Source organism: Pan troglodytes, chromosome 20 (assembly GCF_028858775.2).
Source record: "Pan troglodytes isolate AG18354 chromosome 20, NHGRI_mPanTro3-v2.0_pri, whole genome shotgun sequence".
Classification (NCBI taxonomy): domain Eukaryota; kingdom Metazoa; phylum Chordata; class Mammalia; order Primates; family Hominidae; genus Pan; species Pan troglodytes.
In genome coordinates this window covers 5,718,211-5,737,109 of record NC_072418.2, presented here as the reverse complement: position 1 = coordinate 5,737,109, position 18,899 = coordinate 5,718,211, and the positions used below count along the sequence as shown (strand labels likewise).

General features: G+C 56.4%; 1 protein-coding gene across 6 annotated transcripts in view; it reads right to left on the bottom strand.

The window, feature by feature from the left end:
• The window catches only part of NFIC (nuclear factor I C), a 107,033-nt gene that overhangs the window by 76,776 nt on the left and 11,358 nt on the right, over nt 1–18,899 (bottom strand). For all 6 annotated transcript variants that reach the window (XM_063801003.1, XM_054673862.2, XM_016937039.4 and 3 more), the window contains exon 2: nt 7,547–8,078. In XM_063801003.1, coding sequence (XP_063657073.1) covers nt 7,547–8,078 — 532 coding nt within the window. The remainder of the gene's footprint in view (nt 1–7,546; nt 8,079–18,899) is intronic.

Below are 18,899 nucleotides of genomic sequence, written 5' to 3'. Positions count from 1 at the left end.
AGCCCCTGGCACCCCCCATCCTACTTTCTGTCTCTGTGAATCTGGCGACTCTATGGACCTCCTAGGAGTGGAATCACACAGGATTTGTCCTTCTGTGTCTGGCTTATTTCACTGAGTGTGACATCCTCAAGATGCATCCACATTGTGGCCCATGTTGGGATTCCCTCCCTTTTTTAGGCAACAAATCACTTTTGAGTGCTTACTGTATACCCGGCCCTGTCCTCATGCTTTTCATGCACTAATTGGATCCTATGCAGCCCTATTAGGTGGGCAGGATTATTATCATCCCCATTTGATGGGGGAGGAAACTGAGGCCCACAGCTGCAACGTCACTTGTCAAACATCACGCAGTTCCTGAGCAGAGGGGTGTGATCCTGGGCCTCCCGGCTGCACGACATGCCCCTCATTCTCCTTGACACTCTGTTCAGCTCCCTGGCCAGTCCTGGTGGGCTCTTGTCTGCTGTGGGAGCTGGACCCCCACCTGCCCGTCCCTCTTTACCACTGACGTGTGCCCCGCGGACTCCTGCCGTTGCTATAAATACACCATCAGCTGGCGTCTGCAACTCACGCCCGGCAGCCACCTTCTCTGCACAGACAGACGGCTGGCACACCTGGCTGCCCAGCCCTGGGGGATAACAGGCTGCTGCTGCCAGGAACCCCTCACCCCTCTGCTGTCCAGACACCTGGAAAGGGTGACTCAGTCCAGCTTCTGGTGACAGCCACTCCTGGGTCACGGTGCCCCCACTGGCTCACTGGGTTGGGAAAAGGAGGTCTAGGGTTTCACGGCGGCACTGGGACCTCCCTCCTTCCCTCCTGGGGTTGGGGAGAGAATCCAGGGAGGAAATGAGCATTCTTTTGTTTGTTTGTTTTGTTTTTGGGACAGAGTTTCACTCTTGTTGCCCAGGCTGGAGTGCAATGGCGCAATCTCGGTTCACCGCAACCTCCTTCTCCCGGGCTCAAGCGATTCTCCTGCCTTAGCCTCCTGAGTAGCTGGGATTACAGGCATGCACCACCATGCCTGGCTAATTTTTTGTAGTTTTAGTAGAGATGGGGTTTCTCCATGTTGGTCAGGCTGGTCTCGAACTCCCGACCCCAGGTGATCCACTCGCCTGGGCCTCCCAGAGTGCTGGGATTACAGGTGTGAGCCACTGCGCCCGGCCGGAAATGAGCATTTATTGAGTGCCTCCTGTATGCTTCTCAGAGACCACTGACTCCAATCTTTAATGCAATGGGCACAGCTCTGATTGTCCCCATTCTACAGAGGCAAAAACTAAGGCTCAAAGAGAAGAATGCGCCCCACACTGCCTGGAGCACACGGGAACACAAATTCTGTCCACCATACAAATAAACAGGCACCGTCACCCGAGCTCATGGCCTGTCTCCCCAGTGCAGCACCCACAACCGGGATGAAGATCAATAAAGGCAGAAGAGGACGGGAGGCTTTCAGTGAAGACCCGCCTTGCTCCTGTCTGTGGCCCACAAGGCCGCCCCTTCCCACCCTCCACTCCCCTCAACCCCAGACCAGAGAGGGCAGGACTTTTCTCAAAGCCACACAGCAAGCCAGGGCAGCACTGTGGCTGACCCAGGCCCCTCACTCCCAGGTTGAGACCCTTTCTCCTGCCATCAAGCTCAGGGTGAGCTTTATGGACACCCTGGCCCCAGGCTTGGTCCCCTTCCATAGGGTTCACCTCATTCGTTCATTCATTCATTCATTTACTCCCTGAGTGTGCACGGCCTGCACTGTATGATCTGTATGACCCAGAGGGTGTGGCTTCCACTAGATAACCACAAAGGGCACTTTTAGTTTGTTTTTGAAAAGATGTTTAAGGGGTTTCAATACCACCTCCCTTTTTTTGAGACAGGGTCTCACTCTGTCGCCCAGGCTGGAGTGCAGTGGCGTGAGCTCAGCTCGCTGCAACCTCCGCCTCCCAGGTTCAAGTGACTCTCCTGCCTCAGCCTCCTGTGTAGCTGGGATTACATGTGTGAGCCACCACACCTGGCCTCAATCACCCCTTTAAAAAAAACGGTTTTTAGAGATAAGGTCTTGCCTTGTCACCCAGGCTGGAGTGCAGTGGTGGGATCACAGCTCACTGCAACCTCCAACTCCTGGGCTCAAGCCATCCTCCTGCCTCAGCCTCCCGAGTAGCTGGGACTACAGGTACACACCACCACACCTGGCTCATTTTTAAAAATTTTGTTGGGGGGGTGTGGGCATGGTCGTGCTATGTTGCCCAGGCTGGTCTCGAACTCCTGGCCTCAAGTGATCCTCCTGCCTCAGCCTCCCAAAGTGTTGGGATTACAGGCAGGAGCCACCTCGCCTGGCCTCAATCCCTTTTTCAAAGGGGTTCTGGATTCTCATTCCAGCTCTGCCCCTGAGGAGCTTTGTGACCTTGGACAAGTGACTCTTGTCCAAGACTCTGGGTCTCTGCTTCCTCCACTAGAACACGAGAGAAGGCCAAAGTCTCTTCCTGCTTGGATGGGGGAGAGAATTAAACCAGTTAGGGTGAGCGGTGGCCTCGGAGCCTGGCACACAGAGGGCACGCCATGTGTGTTTGCCGCCATCATTATCGCTGTTGGGGTCCTTGCTCCCCAATTCCATCCAGGAAGCGCTGGGGACCTCCCCCTCCCATGTTTCTCCTGCCACCCTCTCCAGGGCACCCGGGGCAGCCTCTCTGGCGTGCTGTGAGCTTCCCGGGCCGGGCTCTGCCCACCGCGCCATTCCCGGTGCTGGACTGCAGGAGCTTGGCACGACGCAAGGCGGGAACGGGAGGCTGGCCCATGGCGGCGTCAGCAGATGGGCACCATCTGGGCTGGCGGCTCGGGGCGGGCTGGCAGCTGCTGGGATGGGCGGGCCTGGCAGCCCCTCCCCCGCCCAGCCCTGGCACGGTGCCCGCCCGCGCCTCAGATTTCTTGGGCTGCCAGAGGGGGCGGGGAGGCCTGGCTGGGTTTAGGCCCTGGGCGGGCAGACGGCTTCCCTCTCTGGGCCCTGGTTCCTGCAGGCTCCTTCCCCAGCACGTGGCAGGTCGGAGAGCACCCGGGTCACCCTCTCCCGCCCCACCCCCGGCTGGTCACCCTCACTGGAAGGCCACAGGACGGCCCTCACCACTCACTACCCCCTGAACATCCCAGCCAGCTCCATGTGCTCCTCCTGGGCTCCAGGCCTTCGCACTGGCTATAACCCCCTCACTGCTTCCTCCATCCAGCCTCTCCAGACTCCCTCACCCCCTTCAAGCCTCACCTCAAAGACGCCTCCTCAGAGAAGCCCTCCCCATCCAGAGTGGCCCCCAGCCCCCCTCCACGTCCCTCCCTGCTTTATTTTCCTGTAGTTCCCTGACACCCTCTTCTTATTAATTTTAATTTATTGGGACAGAGTCTCACTCTGTCGCTCAGGCTGGAGTGCAGTGTCGCGATCTTGGCTCACTGCAACCTCCCGGGTTCCAGCGATTCTCCTGCCTCAGCCTCCCGAGTAGCTGGTACTACAGACACCCGCCACCACGCCCGGCTAATTTTTGTATTTTTAGTAGAGATGGGGTTTCACCATGTTGGCCAGGCTGGCCTCGAACTCCTGACCTCAGGTGATCCGCCTGCCTCGGCCTCCCGAAGTGCTGGGATTACAGGTGTGAGCCACTGTGCCCGGCCTCCTCTCTCACTTGTGACGTTGCAAGTGGTGCCTCCCTTCAGCCCCATGGCAGGTGCCCCTCCACCGCCATCCACCCTGCACCCCTCCAAGAGGCCAGCCAAGGCCCTATGCCTGATGCCCGTCCCTCCCTCTCCCTCTATCCCAGGGCCTCAGCTGCCCAGCAGGGCTGATGAAAGCCAGACACTGCACTCTGGCTGGGCCAGGATGCTCCACAGCCAAGGGGACTCTCGGTTCGGAAAAGGAAGCCGGTGGCCAGTCTTCCTGCTGTCAGGGTGACAACCACTGGGATCAGCGCTGAGGCCTGGAGGCCAGCCACAGCCTGGGGACCCTACATAAGACCTCAGCCTGTGGGGTCCTCACACAACCCTGCCAGAAGGTGACCACACCGTGCCAGCAGACTGCCCCCTCACGCACCACAATTTCCGCCCATCCCCTTCTGACAATAACGGAGGATGAGGCAGGTGTCAAGGACAGGGCAGAGGCAGAAGCTGCTTGTGGGTCCAAATCCCACCTGGCCCAGTCTCGGCTGTGTGACCACGGCAGGTCAAATCCCTCCTCTGAGCCTCTGTTTCCTCCTCTGTAAAATGCGTGTAACAGGCCGGGCGCGGTGGCTCACGCCTGTCATCCCAGCACTTTGGGAGGCCGAGGCGGGTGGATCACCTGAAGTTAGGAGCTGGAGACCAGCCTGGCCAACATGCAAAACCCCGTCCATACTAAAAATACAAAAATTAGCCGGGTGTGGTGGCAGGCATGTGTAGTCCCAGCTACTCGGGAGACTGAGGCAGGAGAATTGCTTGAACCCGGGAGGCAGAGGTTGCAGTGAGCCAAGATTGCGTCATTGCACTCCAGCCTGGGAGACAGAGCAAGAGTCTGTCTCAAAAAAAAAAAAACAAAAAAAAAACCAAAAAAATAACCAGAAAACCCAAACCAATAACAAACAAACAAACCAATCCCGAAGAGGATAATGTTAGTAATGATAACCACCAAGGGCCCTAGCTCCGTGCCTAGTGCCTGGTCTTTACGATGCCTTGTGGGTGGTTTACTGAGCTCTCACCCTGGGCACTTGACATTTCCCACAAGGCAACCATTTTTGAGCCCCCCAGTTTATAGACAAGGAAATGAAGCACAGAGAGGGTGAGTGACTGGCCCCACATCACCCAGCCAGGGGGCAGCTGAGCTGGGGTTGGAGTCCAGGCCCAGCTCTTACCCCCATGAGGAGCTGGAGCACCCGCAGTGGGCAGGTGGGAGGGTTGGGGGGGGGTGTTTCCTGCTGGGGCCAATTGGGGGAGGGTGTGGCCTGCTGGGGCCAATTGAAGCAGGGATTCCCTTGGGGATGAAGGGGGCAGGCTGGGGGCGAGGGAGGGTGCAGCCTTCACTCAGAGAGGCCAACCTGACCTGGGGCACAGGCCTGCCTGCTGAGCAGAGGCGGGAGGGGCCGGGTGGGGGTGGGGAGGCGCCCAGAGGTTGTGCTGACTGCAGCAGAAAGCTCGCTTCAAAATTGTATCAGCTCAGCACGGAGGAGGTGGGGGCGGGGCCCCGGGCGAGGAAGATGTGTGGTGGCAGAGAGGTCTGGCCCTGGGTGACGATGAGAACCTCTGTCCCCACGGTGGCCCCTGCTCCCAACAGGCAGTCACCCGGCCCACCTCTCTGCCCCCACCGTCCCCAGTGCCCCCTCACAGCCAACCCCAGCAGGTTTGTTGCTCATCAGTGGGGGTGGGTGAGGAGAAAGATGCTAAGGTCAAGATCAAAGAATCAAGATCAAGACTGGGTAACTGCCGGGCGCGGTGGCTCACGCCTGTAATCCCCGCACTTTGGGAGGCTAAGGCCAGTGGATCATTTGAGTTCAGGAGTTCAAGACCAGCCTGGCCAACATGGTGAAACCCCGTCTCTACTAAAAATACAAAAATTAGCCAGGCATGGTGGCAGTCACCTGTAAGCCCAGCTACTGGGGAGGCAAAGGCAGGAGAATCACTTGAACCTGGGAGGTGGAGATTGCAGTGAGCCGAGATTGCGTCACTGCACTCCAGCCCGGGGAACAGGGCGAAACTCCATCTCCAAAGAAAGAAAGAAAGAAAAAAAGACTGGGTAACTGGTGTGGTGCAGTGGCTCTTGCCTGCTGTACTTCTAACACTTTGGGAGGCCAAGGTGGGAGGATGGCTTGAGCCCAGGAGTTTGAGGCCAACCTGGGCAACATAGCAAGACCCTATCTCTACAAAAAAATATATATATATAAAATATTAGCTGGGTGTGGTGGTGTGCCCCTGTAGTCCCAGCTACTTGGGAGGGTGAGGCAGGAGGATCGCTTGAGCCTGGGAGGTCGAGGCTACAGTGAGCTGAGACTGCACCACTGCACTCCAGCGTGGGTGACAGAGCGAGACCCTGTCTCCAGGAAAAAAAAAAAAAAACACTGGGTAACTCTGCCCTGCTGTCTTTCCACACACCCTAGAGCCTGGGAGCCCGTGACCCTGTCTCACCCTTGCACCAGCTCTAGAAGGTGGCATGGCTGTTACTCCCATTGCACCAAGGAGGAAACTGAGGCACAGAAAAGGGATGTGTCCATACAGCTGGGGAAAAGAAGGGCTGTGTCTGGAGTATGGGCAGTCTGGCCCCAGGGTCCCCCTTGTTCCGGCAAATGCCCCTCCCTCTCAGTCTGTGCAACTGCCTGTTTCTATAGAGTGCTGCCTGGGCCGGGGCTGGGCTGGTGACCTGCGGGGGTCTGCGCCTGGCGTACACCCATCCCACATGCTCCGGCAGCCCCTGGGTGTGTGGGGGTTCACGCGTGCTCCAGGCACGGCCTGGATGGGCACGGCAGGGGTGTGCTGTGCACCCACTCAGGTCTTGGGATGCAGCTGACACCTCGCACGTGGCTACACGCATGATCTTCTGGAATCTCCCATAGCCCCATCCAGCTACGGACTCTGATCATCTCCACCATTTGGCAGGCAAGAGAAACTGAAGTCCAAGAGGGCCACGCAGCCAAGAAGCTGCAGGACCAACCCTGCTCTTAGCACCGGGACAGAGGCACAGGCATCAGGCCTCTCATCTCCACGCTCCTGCCAGGCCCCCTGGGGCATCTCCTTCTTCACTGTGGCCTGGCCATCCTGCAGAGCTGAGCTCAGCTGCACCTCCTCCTCTGGGAAGCCGCCTTGGATTTCCTCAACCCCACAGAGCTTGCTGGTCTCAACATCAGGCATTTGACCACCGGCAAACACCCCTCTGGCAGGGCCAGGCTCATCAGGCCTCTGCTGGCATGGTCTGAGAGTCAATCAACCAACAAGCATTCACAGAAAGCGGTGCCAGGACTCTCCTGGCTCTCCTCGGAGGGCTGGGATGGCCTGTCCCTCTCCTCTCCTCACCCCTGCTCCCAGCAAGGCCGTCCGTTGTGCCCAAGACCATCTAGGACATTCTCATCCCCCTGAGACCTCAAGGGCCTTCCTGCCTCCTCCCTCAGACGTGAGGGTGAGATCCTGCCTCTACCATTGGAGCGCCACAGCCCACCTGCCTCCTCCGTCAAAAAAACCTCCTTGTACCATCTCTCGCTTGAGACGCTAGGCCTGCCTCCTCCATCTGACCTCCACATCCCATCAGCAGCCACCCTGGGCCCTGCATGCACTGGCCTCCTCCCTCAGACGCTCCTTGCACCATGTCACTTGCATTAGACGCTCTCCTAGGCCTGCCTCCCCCCGCAGACCACCACATCACATCTACACATGCTGGCTTCTTCCCTCGGACCCTCCTTGCCCCGTGTCACCCGCCGTCAGACGCTCTCCCAGGCCCGCCTCCCCGCTTGGACCACCACATCACATCTACACGCACCAGCCTCCTCCCTCAGACCCTCCTGGCCCCGTGTCACCGCCATCAGACACCCTCCCCACTGGCCGCTCCGCTCAGGCCACCGCACCTCACCTCGCTCACGCACGAAGTAGGCCAGGTAGAGGTCCAGCTCCTTGACGGCCACGCCAATGTGGTGCGGCTGCACGCACAGGACCGGGTGGCCGCACTGCGCGGCCTTGACCAGGCGCTCGCCGTCGGTGCTCTCCAGCGGGATGCCCTTGAACAGGATGACCATGACCAGGTCCAGCCGCCACACCTTGTCCGCCTGCCGGAGACAGTCGATGCGCCGCATCTTGCCCTTCTGGTCGGGGTTGGAGAGCACGCAGCCCGGCGCCTTCTTGCCGGTGATGCTCAGCACGAAGTCCTCGCGGCACTCGGGCCGGATGTCCTTGCGCAGCTTGGCCAGCAGCCGCGACGCCCACTTCTGCTTGACCTCGGGCTTCTCGCCCAGCAGCTCGTCCTTGACCGCACGCTCCTCGTCCTTCGACATCCGCTTCTCGTGCTTCTTGAAGTACTTGCGCTTCCGCGCCTGCAGGTTGAACCAGGTGTAGGCGAAGGCGCGGACGTGAGGCAGCAGGGCCTCGATGAACGGGTGGAACTCATCCTGCAGGCCGGAGAGGCGAGAGGTCAGGGGCGCCAGGGACGCAGAGGGCGGACCCACTGCCCGGCCCCGAAGGCTGAGGTCGGAGGGGCCCTGGACAGACCCGCAGAGAGGGAGGGGCTGGGCAGAGGTGGGCAGGGGGTCGCTGCAGACCCCTGCACGCCACCGGAGGCACACAAAAGGCCCGGGGGACCCAGGAGAAGTTTATCAGGGACCTGCAAGAACCCATCGCCCACATGAGCAAACAGACTTGGACTATGTGAGAGGCACAAATCAAGGCGGAAGTTTGTGGAGGATCATCTTTTTTTTTTTTTTTTTGAGACGGAGTCTTGCTCTTAACGCTAAGGCTGGAGTGCAACGGCGCAATCTCGGCTCACTGCAACCTCCACCTCCCGGGTTCAAGCGATTCTCCTGCCTCAGCCTCCTGAGTAGCTAGGATTACAGGTGCCCACCACCACGCCCAGCTAATTTTTGTATTTTTAGGAAAGATGGGGTTTCACCAGGTTGGCCAGGATGGTCTCGATCTCCTGACCTCGTGATCCGCCCGCCTTGGCTCTCGGCCTCCTCAAGTGCTGGGATGACAGGTGTGAGCCACCATGCCCAGCCGTGGAGGGCCTATCTTGAACCCCAGCATGCAGACGGAGCAAGCTAAGGGGGCGAGGTGGAGGCTCATGGACAACCCATTGTACAGACGGGTAAAACTGAGGTTGGGAGAGCAAAGATGTCAGGGACCTATTCTCTGCCTGTTGCAGCTAGGGCTGGGCTGGGTGTCATGGCTCACGCTTGTAATCCCAGCGCTTCGGGAGGCCGAGGAGGGAGGACTGCTTGAGCCCAGAAGTTTGAGACCAGTCTGAGCCATATGGTAAAACCCCATCGCTACAAAACAAACGAACAAACAAAACCAAAAAAACAAAAATTGGCCAGGCATGGTGGTTTGCAACTGTAGTCCCAGCTAGTTGGGAGGCTGAGGTGGGAGGATCACTTGAGCCCAGGAGTTTAATGCTGCAGTGAGCTGTGATGGTGCCACTGTCCTCCAGCCTGGGCGACAGAGCAAGACTGTCAAAAAAAAAAAAAAAAAAATTGCTGGGCGCAGTGGCTCACACCTGTAATCCCAGCACTTTGGGAGACCGAGGCAGGTGGATCACCTGAGGTTAGGAGCTCGAGACCTGCCCGGCCAACATGGCAAAACCCCGTCCCTACTAAAAATACAAAAAAATGTAGCCAGGCATATTGGAGCACACCTGTAATCCCAGCTACTCAGGAGGCTGAGACAGAAGAATCGCTTGAACCTGGGAGGCAGAGGTTGCAGTGAATTCAGATTGCGCCACTGCACTCTAGCCTGGGAGCCTGGGTGCCAAGAGTGAAACACTGTCTCAAAAAAAAAAAAAAAAAAAAAGAACAAGGCCGGGCGTGGTGGCTCACGCCTGTAATGCCAGCACTTTGGGAGGCCGAGGTGGGCAGATCACGAGGTCAGGAGATTGAGACCATCCTGGCTAACACAGTGAAACCCCGTCTCTACTAAAAAAATACAAAAAAATTAGCCGGGCGTGGTGGCGGGCGCCTGTAGTCCCAGCTACTCAGGAGGCTGAGGCAGGAGATTGGCATGAACCCGGGAGGCGGAGCTTGCAGTGAGCTGAGATTGCGCCACAGCACTCCAGCCTGGGCGACAGAGCAAGACTCCATCTCAAAAAACAAAACAAAACAAAAAAAAACTAGGGCCGGCGGCCAAGCATGGTGGCTCACACCTGTAATCCCAGCACTTTGGGAGGCCACAGTGGGTGGACTGCTTGAGTCCAGGAGTTCAAGACCAGCCTGGATGACATAGCGAGGACCCATTTCTACAAAATCAAAACTTAGCTAGGCGTGGTGATGCATACCTGCAGTCCCAACTACTTGGGAGGCTGAGGTGGGAAGATCAATTGAACCCAGGAGGTCAAGGCTGCAGTGAGCCAAGGTTGCACCATTGATCTCCAGCCCGGGTGACAACGTAGTGAGACCCCTGACTCAAAAAAAAAAAAAAAAAAAAAAAGAAATAAAAAAAAAAATGAGGCTGGGCGCAGTGGCTCACGCCTGTAATCCCAGCACTTTGGGAGGCTGAGGCAGGCGGATCACTTGAGGTCAAGAGCTTGAGACCAGCCTGGCCAACATAGTGAAACCCCATCTTTACTAAAAATACAAAAATTAGCTGGGCATGGTGGCACACGCCTGTAGTCCCAGCTACTCAGGAGGCTGAGGCAGGAGAACCCAGGAGGCAGAGGTTGCAGTGAGCCGAGAGCTCGCCACTACATTCCAGCCTGGGTGACAGAGTGAGACTCCGTCTCAAAAAAAAAAACCCGGCTAGGCGCGATGGTTCATGCCTGTAATCCTAGCACTTTGGGAGACCGAGGCGGGCAGATCATGAAGTCAGGAGTTCAAGACCAGCCTGGCCAACATGGTGAAACCCAGTTTCTACTAAAAATACAAAAATTAGCCAGGCGTGGTGACGCATGACTGTAATCCCAGCTACTTGGGAGGCTGAGGCAGGAGAATTGCTTGAACCCGGGAGGTGGAGGTTGCAGTGAGCCAAGATCACTCCACTGTACTCCAGCCTGGGTGACAGGGCGAGACTCCGTCTTGGGAAAACAAAAAACAAAAAAACAAAAAATGACTACGAAAGCTTGTTCCTACAGAGCATATGTACAGACAGGCCTGGCTGAGGTCCACAGGCAGACACTAGGCCCGCCTGGAGGTTGGGGGCTGATGGAAGGGTGGGGGGATTTCTGCATCAAAAGATAAGAGATTCAAGTGCACCAGGATTAATCAGAGGGAGGAGAGATCCCGGGTGGAGTCCTCTCCCTCCTTTCCCCTTTCCATGAACCCACTGTGCTGATACAGAAACTGAGACCAGAGAAGCAGACGCTCAGCCACAAAGGTTCAGAACTGGGGAGAGGGGCCACCCCGTTCCCTGCAGACCCATCCTGGAGATGGAAAATCCAAGGGCTGGGAAGGCGCTGAGACTGGGCCAGAGCTGGGACTTCAACCTACTCCCAAATCATGACAAATTGGTGTCTGAGGGCAGTCACAACACCCATGCTATAGATGAGGAAACTGAGGCCTTGAGGGGGAACCCGGCCATGGGGGACAGAGGTGGACTGGAACCTGCACTCATCTGACTTCCCCACGAAAATAACAGCAGCCCCTTGGAGAGAAATGTGGGGCAGTGGGAGGCCCCCAGCTCCCTGTCTGGGTGTGGGGAGGCCCCTCCCATTCTTCCCATTTTCCAGCAAGGGAAACTGAGTCTGCATAGCATTTGGGATCTCAGCTGGGGACTATGGCTAATGCCTGTAATCCTAGAACTTTGGGAGGCTGAGGTGGGTGGATCACTTGAGCCCAGGAGTTCAATCCCAGCCTGGGCAACATGGCGAAACCCCATCTCCTTTTTTTTTTTTTTTTTTTTTGAAACAGAGTTTCACTCTTGTCACCCAGGCTGGAGGGCAGTGGCACAGTCTCGGCTCACTGCAACCTCCGCCTCCCAGGTTCAAGAGATTCTCCTGCCTCAGCCTCCCGAGTAGCTGGGATTACAGGCACACACTATTACAGCCACACACTATCATGCCCAGCTAATTTTTGTATTTTTAGTAGAGATGGGGTTTCGCCATGTTGGCCAGGCTGGTCTTGACCTCCTGACCTCAGGTGGTCCACCTGCCTCTGCCTCCCAAAGTGCTGGGATTACAGGCGTGAGCCACTGTGCCCAGCAGGCAAAACCCTATCTTTACGAAAATTACAAAAATGAGCTGGGCATAATTTTTGTGGTGCGCGTCTGTAGTCCCAGCTACTTGGGAGGCCGAGGTGGAGAGATCACTAGAGCCCAAGTGTTTGAGAGCAGCCTGGCCAACATGTCGAAACCCCGTCTGTACTAAAAATTACAAAAATAATTAGTTGGGCATAGTTGCTGTGGTGCATACCTGTAGTCCTAGCTACTTAGCAGGCTGAGGTGGGAGGATCACTTGAGCCTCAGAGGTCGAGGCTGCAGTGAGCTGTGATTGTGCCACTGCACTCCAGCCTGGGGGATAGAGTAAGACCCTGTCTCTAAAAAAATAAAAAATAAAATAAAACAAATTAAAAACATCTGGGACCTAGTTTCTTAGCCTCAAGGTGGAATAAATACAAGGAACAAGAAGAGAAAGAGAAGCAAAACTGCCTTTCCATCTCCCTGCCTTGACCAGGCTGGGCTGGGCATTTCGGACAGGGGTGATCCCTTCCTAGCACAGAAAGCTGTTTTCCTCCCCCCAGCTCTCAAAGGACTACATTGTTATTAATGATGTGATGATTGTTATCATTACAACTTATATTGCTATTGGAATTTTTTTTTTTTTTTTGAGACAGAGTCTCACTCTGTCACCCAGGCTAGAGTGCAGTGATGCGATCTCAGCTCACTGCACACTCGACCTCCCGGGTTCACGCCATTCTCCTGCCTCAGCCTCCCGAATAGCTGGGACTACAGGCACCCGCCACCATGCCCGACTAATTTTTTGTATTTTTTTTTTTTTAGTAGAGACGGGGGTTCACTGTGTTAGCCAGGATGGTCTCAATGTCCTGACCTCGTGATCCACCCGCCTCGGCCTCCCAAAGTGCTGGGGCTACTGTGATTTTTATTACTTTTTTTTTTTTTTTTTTTAAGAGATGGGGGTCTCAGCCTGGTGTGGTGGCTCACGCCTGTAATCCCAGCACTTTGGGAGGCCGAGGTGGGTGCATCATCTGAGGTCAGGAGTTTGACATCAGCCTGGCCAACATGGCGAAACCCCATCTCTACTAAAAATACAAAAAATTAGCCAGGTATGGTGGCAGGCGCCTGTAATCCCAGCTACTCGGGAGGCTAAGGCAGGAGAATCACTTGAACCCGGGAGGCAGAGGTTGCAGTGAGCTGAGGTCGCGCCATTGCACTCCAGCCTGGGCAACAAGAGTGAGACTCCGTCTCAAAATAAATAAATAAATAAATAAAAAAGACAGGCGTCTCACTGGAGTGCAGTGGCACGATCTTAGGTCACTTGGGCCCTGAACTCCCGGACTCAAGCGATTCTCCCACGTCAGCTTCCTGAGTAGCTGGGACTGCAGGTGCAAACCACCATGTCTGGCTAATTTTTATTTTTGCAGAGATGGAGTCTCACTCACTGTGTTGCCCTGGCTGGTCTCAAACTCCTGGGCTCAAGTGATCCTCCCACCTCGGCCTCCTAAGGCACTGGGATATTTTCTATTTTCTTTCCTTTTTTTTTTGAGACAGTGTCTCACACTGTTGCCCAGGCTGGAGGGCGGTGGCATGATCTCAGCTCACTGCAACCTCCGCCTCCTGGGTTCAGGCGATTCTCATGTCTCAGCCTCCCGAGTAGCTGGGATTCCGGGTGCGCCACCATGCCCAGCTAATTTTTGTACTTTTAGTAGAGATGGGGGTCTTGCTATGTTGCCCAGGCTGGTCTCGAATTCCTGGGCTCAAGTGATCCTCCCGCCTCAGCCCTTCTAAGACGCTGGGGTATTTTCATTACTATGGACGCGATTGCTGCGATGATCATTTTGATTGCAGACAATCTTCCAGGAAGTAGGGAACAGCCTGAGGCCCCACTGCGTGTTCTGTGGCATGGAAACTAAGGCTCAGAGAGGGGCGGAGACCTGGCTGAGGTCCCACAGGGTCTCAGGGCCAGTGTGAGGATAAGAATCAGGGCCCTGACCCCCTGGAAGGCCACGGGTCCCTTTCTTAGAACAGCCTGTTCTCTGTAAGATTGGGGTCTCAGGAAGGTAGGGAGACGTTGACCCTGGACTCCCACTGTGTGTGCCAGCGGATGTGGCTGGACTCGGTCCCATTTCCAGGCCGGGATGGGCAGAGCAGCTGCTGCCAGATCACCCTCCCTGCTCTGTGCTCCACATCCCCTTGGGCCACCTCCGGCCGTGGGGTGCTTCGGGGGGAGGGGCAGGACATCAGATTTCACCTATTACTGAGGCTCTGAAAATAGCCTCCCACCCAGTGAGACCAGAGTCAGCTTGTACCAGCAAAGCTCCCCCACCCCAATGTCCCCCAAAGCGTGAGTCACCGTAACAGCTGCGACGGGGACCGGACCTCAGGGCCCTTTTCCGCTGCCCCCGCTTCCCCAGCCAACCTGCTAAGGCAAAGGGGAGGTGGAGGGGGCCCGGCCCAGGCCCTGTCCAATCTCGTCCCTGCCCCTGACTGGATGAGACCCAGAGATGGGGAGTGGTTTGTCCAGGGTCACACAGCCGGTCAGCAGAGCTGGGACCAGAGCCCAGATGGTCTGGCCAGGGAAGCCGGGCAGTGGGGGCGGTGGGGGGGACAGTGGGACGCGGCAGAGAGGATCCATAGAGGCGCAGGACCTGCCTGTGGAGGAGATGCCAGGCGGGCAGGAGGCCCGGACAATGTTGTCCAGCTGGGGCCGTGGCTGCCACCCAAGCTCTGGTGCTTACTGGGGCTGTGATAAGAAGCTGCTGGAAGGGACAGGGGAGGCATCCATGATGGGGGCAGGGATCACTGTCCCCCCAACTCCTTCTCTCCCCAACCCCCCTCTCTCTCTGAATTCCCCCTCCCCACTTCCCCTCTCCTCTTAATTCCTTTTCTCATCTGGCCCCTCGTAGATCTGAGTTCCCTTCCTCCTCCCTAACTGCCCCTCCCTTCTCTATGTTCCTCCCCTTCTCTGTGCCCTTTCCGGGGACAGGTGCCAGGGAGGCGGGCAGGGGTGGGGGCCCACGTCAGTGGTGACCCCGGCTAGTTACAGAGGCAGGAAGACAAACAGCTTGTAACTGGGTCATGGACCTGCTGCCCCATCCTCCCTGTCCTCCCCAGGGGATCAGACCAGGTGAGAGGCAGGACCCGGTTGGCCGGTTGTCACTCTGTTTGTCCCACATGACCTACAATAACCAGGGCCTCTTCCCCAGGGACCTCCTACTGCCCTCAGAGGCCCAATCGGCAAAAGAGATAACCAAGACAAGCTAGATACTGAAAAATCCTCCCAAACTCCTACACATCCCTCAACACCCTATCTCCAGTGTCCCCTCCTTCAAGCAGCCTTTCCTCCTCAACCCAGGGTTTCCCAGATCTAGCCAGGACTATCCAGTTCTATCACCTCTCCCTCTCCAATCCTGAGGCCCAGAGTTGAGGCACCCACTGTTGGAGAAGGTGGCTGGGTGACAGTAATGTCTATTTTCACCATCTGAATGGCTGGGGAACAGATCACCTCAGATAAGCCTCAGTCTCTCATTCTGTACAATGGGCAGAAAGGAATACTGCAGCCTGCTGGAGACAGGGGAGCTTGCCTGGTGACCTTGTTCCTTGCAAGGTGATGGGGAGAAGGGGAACGAGGCCAGGTCTTTTCTGGAAACCCCAGCTTAGCCCACTGGGACTTCCTGGCCAAAGAGAGCAGCAGCAGCTGGGAGAGAGACATCTGGACCCAAGACCTTGCTGAACGACCACGCCATGCACTGGTGATGCCCTCACTCACCTCCCTGTGCTTCTCCCACCCTGAAAGTCCAGGCCAGCAAACCAGGACATGAAACTCCAATTTCCAAACCAAAAGTTTCCAGGTAAAAGTGACTCAACAATCCTTCATGAGAATCTAGCTCATTACCTACTTAGCACTTATCCCAAATTCCTACGCATCCTTCAAAGCCCTAGTTCTAATGCCTTCTTCTCTGGGTCGGATGACTTGTCCATGGTCCCACGGACAACCCCAGGCCCATCCAGCACCAGCGCCAGGCTCTAACCTTGGGCCGCTCCTTCCCCTGGCTCAGAGAATCACAGCCTGTGGACATGTGAACGGCTCCCAGAGAGGGAAGATTCATTCTATTGCTCAGCAAACATTTAGTGAGTGCCTGCTGCATGCCGGTCCCAGGTACGGTGCCGAGGACTTGGCAGGGACCTGGGCTCGGCCCTCACCTGGATCCAGATCTGGGGCAGGGACGGATGGTTAAAATCAGCAAAATATGTAATAAAACGTCAAGTTGGGCAAAGTGCTCTGAAGAAATTTAAGAGTTTGAGGGACCAGAGAATCTCTGGGGTGGGGGGTGTTTTTTAGCTTGGGGGGGTCCAGGAAGGTCTCTTGCAGGAGGAGACACCTGAACAAAGTCTTGAGAGATGGCACTCCAGGCCAGGAGCTTTTCTGATGGAGAAACGGGTCGTGCAAAGGCCCTGGGGCAGGACCGCACCTGGCGTGTTAGAGGAACAGCGAGGAGGCCCATGTGGCTGGAGCAGAATGAGCAAGGGGGAAAGAGAGAGGAGGGGAGGGTTGAGGAGGGGACAAGGACAGGCTGGACAGGGCCTTGTGGGCCACAGTGAGGAATTTGGGTAAACTGAGTCCACAGGGTTCAAACTCTCTGCCAAGGCAGTGAGTCAGCAAAATGAACCCTGGGTCCCCTACTTCCCTCTGTGCCTTGATGTTCTGGGAGGACAATGAGGGCTGAGCCAGAGGGGCCAGGAGGTGGAGGAGAGAGGCAGGGAGCGAGGCTGTGCCTCTTACAGGCTGAGCGTTTGCTGAGCTATCACGTCTACTACGAAATGGGGGCCGGGCGCGGTGGCTCACACCTGTAATCCCAGCACTTTGGGAGGCTGAGGCGGGCAGATCACCTGAGGTCAGGAGTTCAAGACCAGCCTGGCCAACATGGTGAAACCCTATCTCTACTAAAAACACCAAAATTAGCCGGGTGCGGTGACACACACCTGCAATCCCAGCTACTTGGGAAGCTGAGGCGGGAGAATCGCTTGAACCCGGGAGGCGGAGGTTGCAGTGAGCCCAGATTGTGCTACTGCACTCTAGCCTGGGCGACAGACCGAGACTCTGTTTCAAAAAAAAAAAAAAAAAGTCTACTATGAAAGCGGGGACTATCATTGCACCCACTACCTCGAGGAGGAGACTGAGGCATGAAATCTTCCACCCAAGTCACACAGTCAGGAAGGAACTGAGCTGGGACTGGTCCCTGGGCCTCCTGGCACCCCCACCCCCCCCACTCCTGGGCCTCTTGAGCAAACAGTCTCGGGCCAGAGCGTCCAGTGACACCTGGTCTGCACCGTGCACACTCTCCGAGTCCCATGTGGTTCCCTTCCCCTTGTTTGATCCCCGAGGTCGGTCGCACGCCACATCCTCAAGGAGTCCTGGTCACCTCGTTTCCTGCCCATCCCCGACCTGGCCTAGAATGTCGGTCCCACAAGGGCACAGCTTTGATCTGTTAGCATCTCCAGCATCCAGACCACTGAAGCAATGCTCCCATCTGCCTCTGGGACCCCCCTCATCCATGCACCCCCATGTGTAAGGAAGGCTGGTACCCACACAGGGCTGGTCAAACTCAGGGAGACCCTGGACAGGGCTGGGCAGGGAGAAAAGACTAACAGAGGCCGGGCACGGTGGCTCATGCCTGTAATCCCAGCACTTTGGGAGGCCGAGGCAGGTGGATCACCTGAGGTCAGGAGTTTGAGACCAAACTGGCCAACATGGTGAAACCCCATCTCTACTAAAAATACAAAAGTTAGCCGGGTGTGGTGGTGCGTGCCTGTAATTCCAGCTACTTGGGAGGCTGAGGTAGGAGAATCGCGTGAACCCAGGAGGCGGAGGTTGCAGTAAGCTGAGATCACGCCACTGCACTCCAGCCTGGGCAACAGTGCAAGACTCCGAGAGAGAGAGAGAGAGAGAGAGAGAGAGAGAGAGAGAGAGAGAGAGAGAGAGAGAGAGAGAGAGAGAAAGAGAAGGAAAGAAGGAAGGAGGGAGGGAGGGAAGGAAGGAAGGAAGGAAGGAAGGAAGGAAGGAAGGAAGGAAGGAGAGAGAAAGAAAAAAGAAAGAAAAGAAAGACTAACAGAAATGCCACAGTGGAGAGGGGTCTGAGCCTGGGCCTTTCCAGGTCACCACTGTCCTTGTCACCCAGCCCAAAGCTGGGCTTATGCTGCGCAAATACACACAGAGGGAAGGGAGGGAAACTGGAAAATGCCTCTGGGGTGTTCAGTGCAATTACTAGTTTAGCAACAACCACAAGCACAGCAGCACTTATTTGGCACCTACTGTATACCAGGTGTCGGACTAAGGTACATCGATGTCTCTGAGGAAAGTGCCATTATGTTTTTTATTTTATGTTGGTGGAGAAATGGAGGCTCGGGAAGACCAAAGTCCCGCCTCTCAACCAAAAGCACTCATTCATTCATTCATTCATTCATGCAACAGGTATTTATTGGGCACCTACTGAGTACCAAGCCCTGCACTGTGGACCTCAGAAATGTCCTGCCTCCCCGGAGGCTGCAGTGAGCCAAGATCGCACCGCTGCACTCCAGCCTGGGCGACAGAGCGAGACTCTACCTCAAAAAAAAAAAAAAAAAATTGTGCTGCCTCCCTGAATCTGCAGCAGCCCCGAGGAAGTGGGGGTTTCTGCTGACTTCATTTCAGGGCAAGAAACGGTCCGGGGGTGGGGGCAGGTCACCCACCAGAGTCAGGAAAGAGGAGAATTAGTTTAGCAACAATCACAAGCACAGCAACACTTATTTGGCACCACTCTATAGCAGTTATTTGGCACCTTCTCTATACCAGGTACTATATTGGGTTTGGAGCCTCCTGAGCAAGATTTTCAGGCAGATGTGAGGGGCACTCTAGGTCTGTGTGTTGGTGACCGCCATCAAGGCAGATCCGAGGCAGGCAGAGCTGTGTCCTCGTCCGTGTGGGTGTCAGGGAGTGTGCACACGTGTGCGCCCAGCGTGTGCTCATGGATGTGAACTGGTCAGGACTTGGGTGCCCGCACGCTGTGTGCTCAGGGCAGACGGGCACCCAGGTGAGGTCGGCGTGGACACAGGCAGGAAGTGCGGGGCGGGCCGCG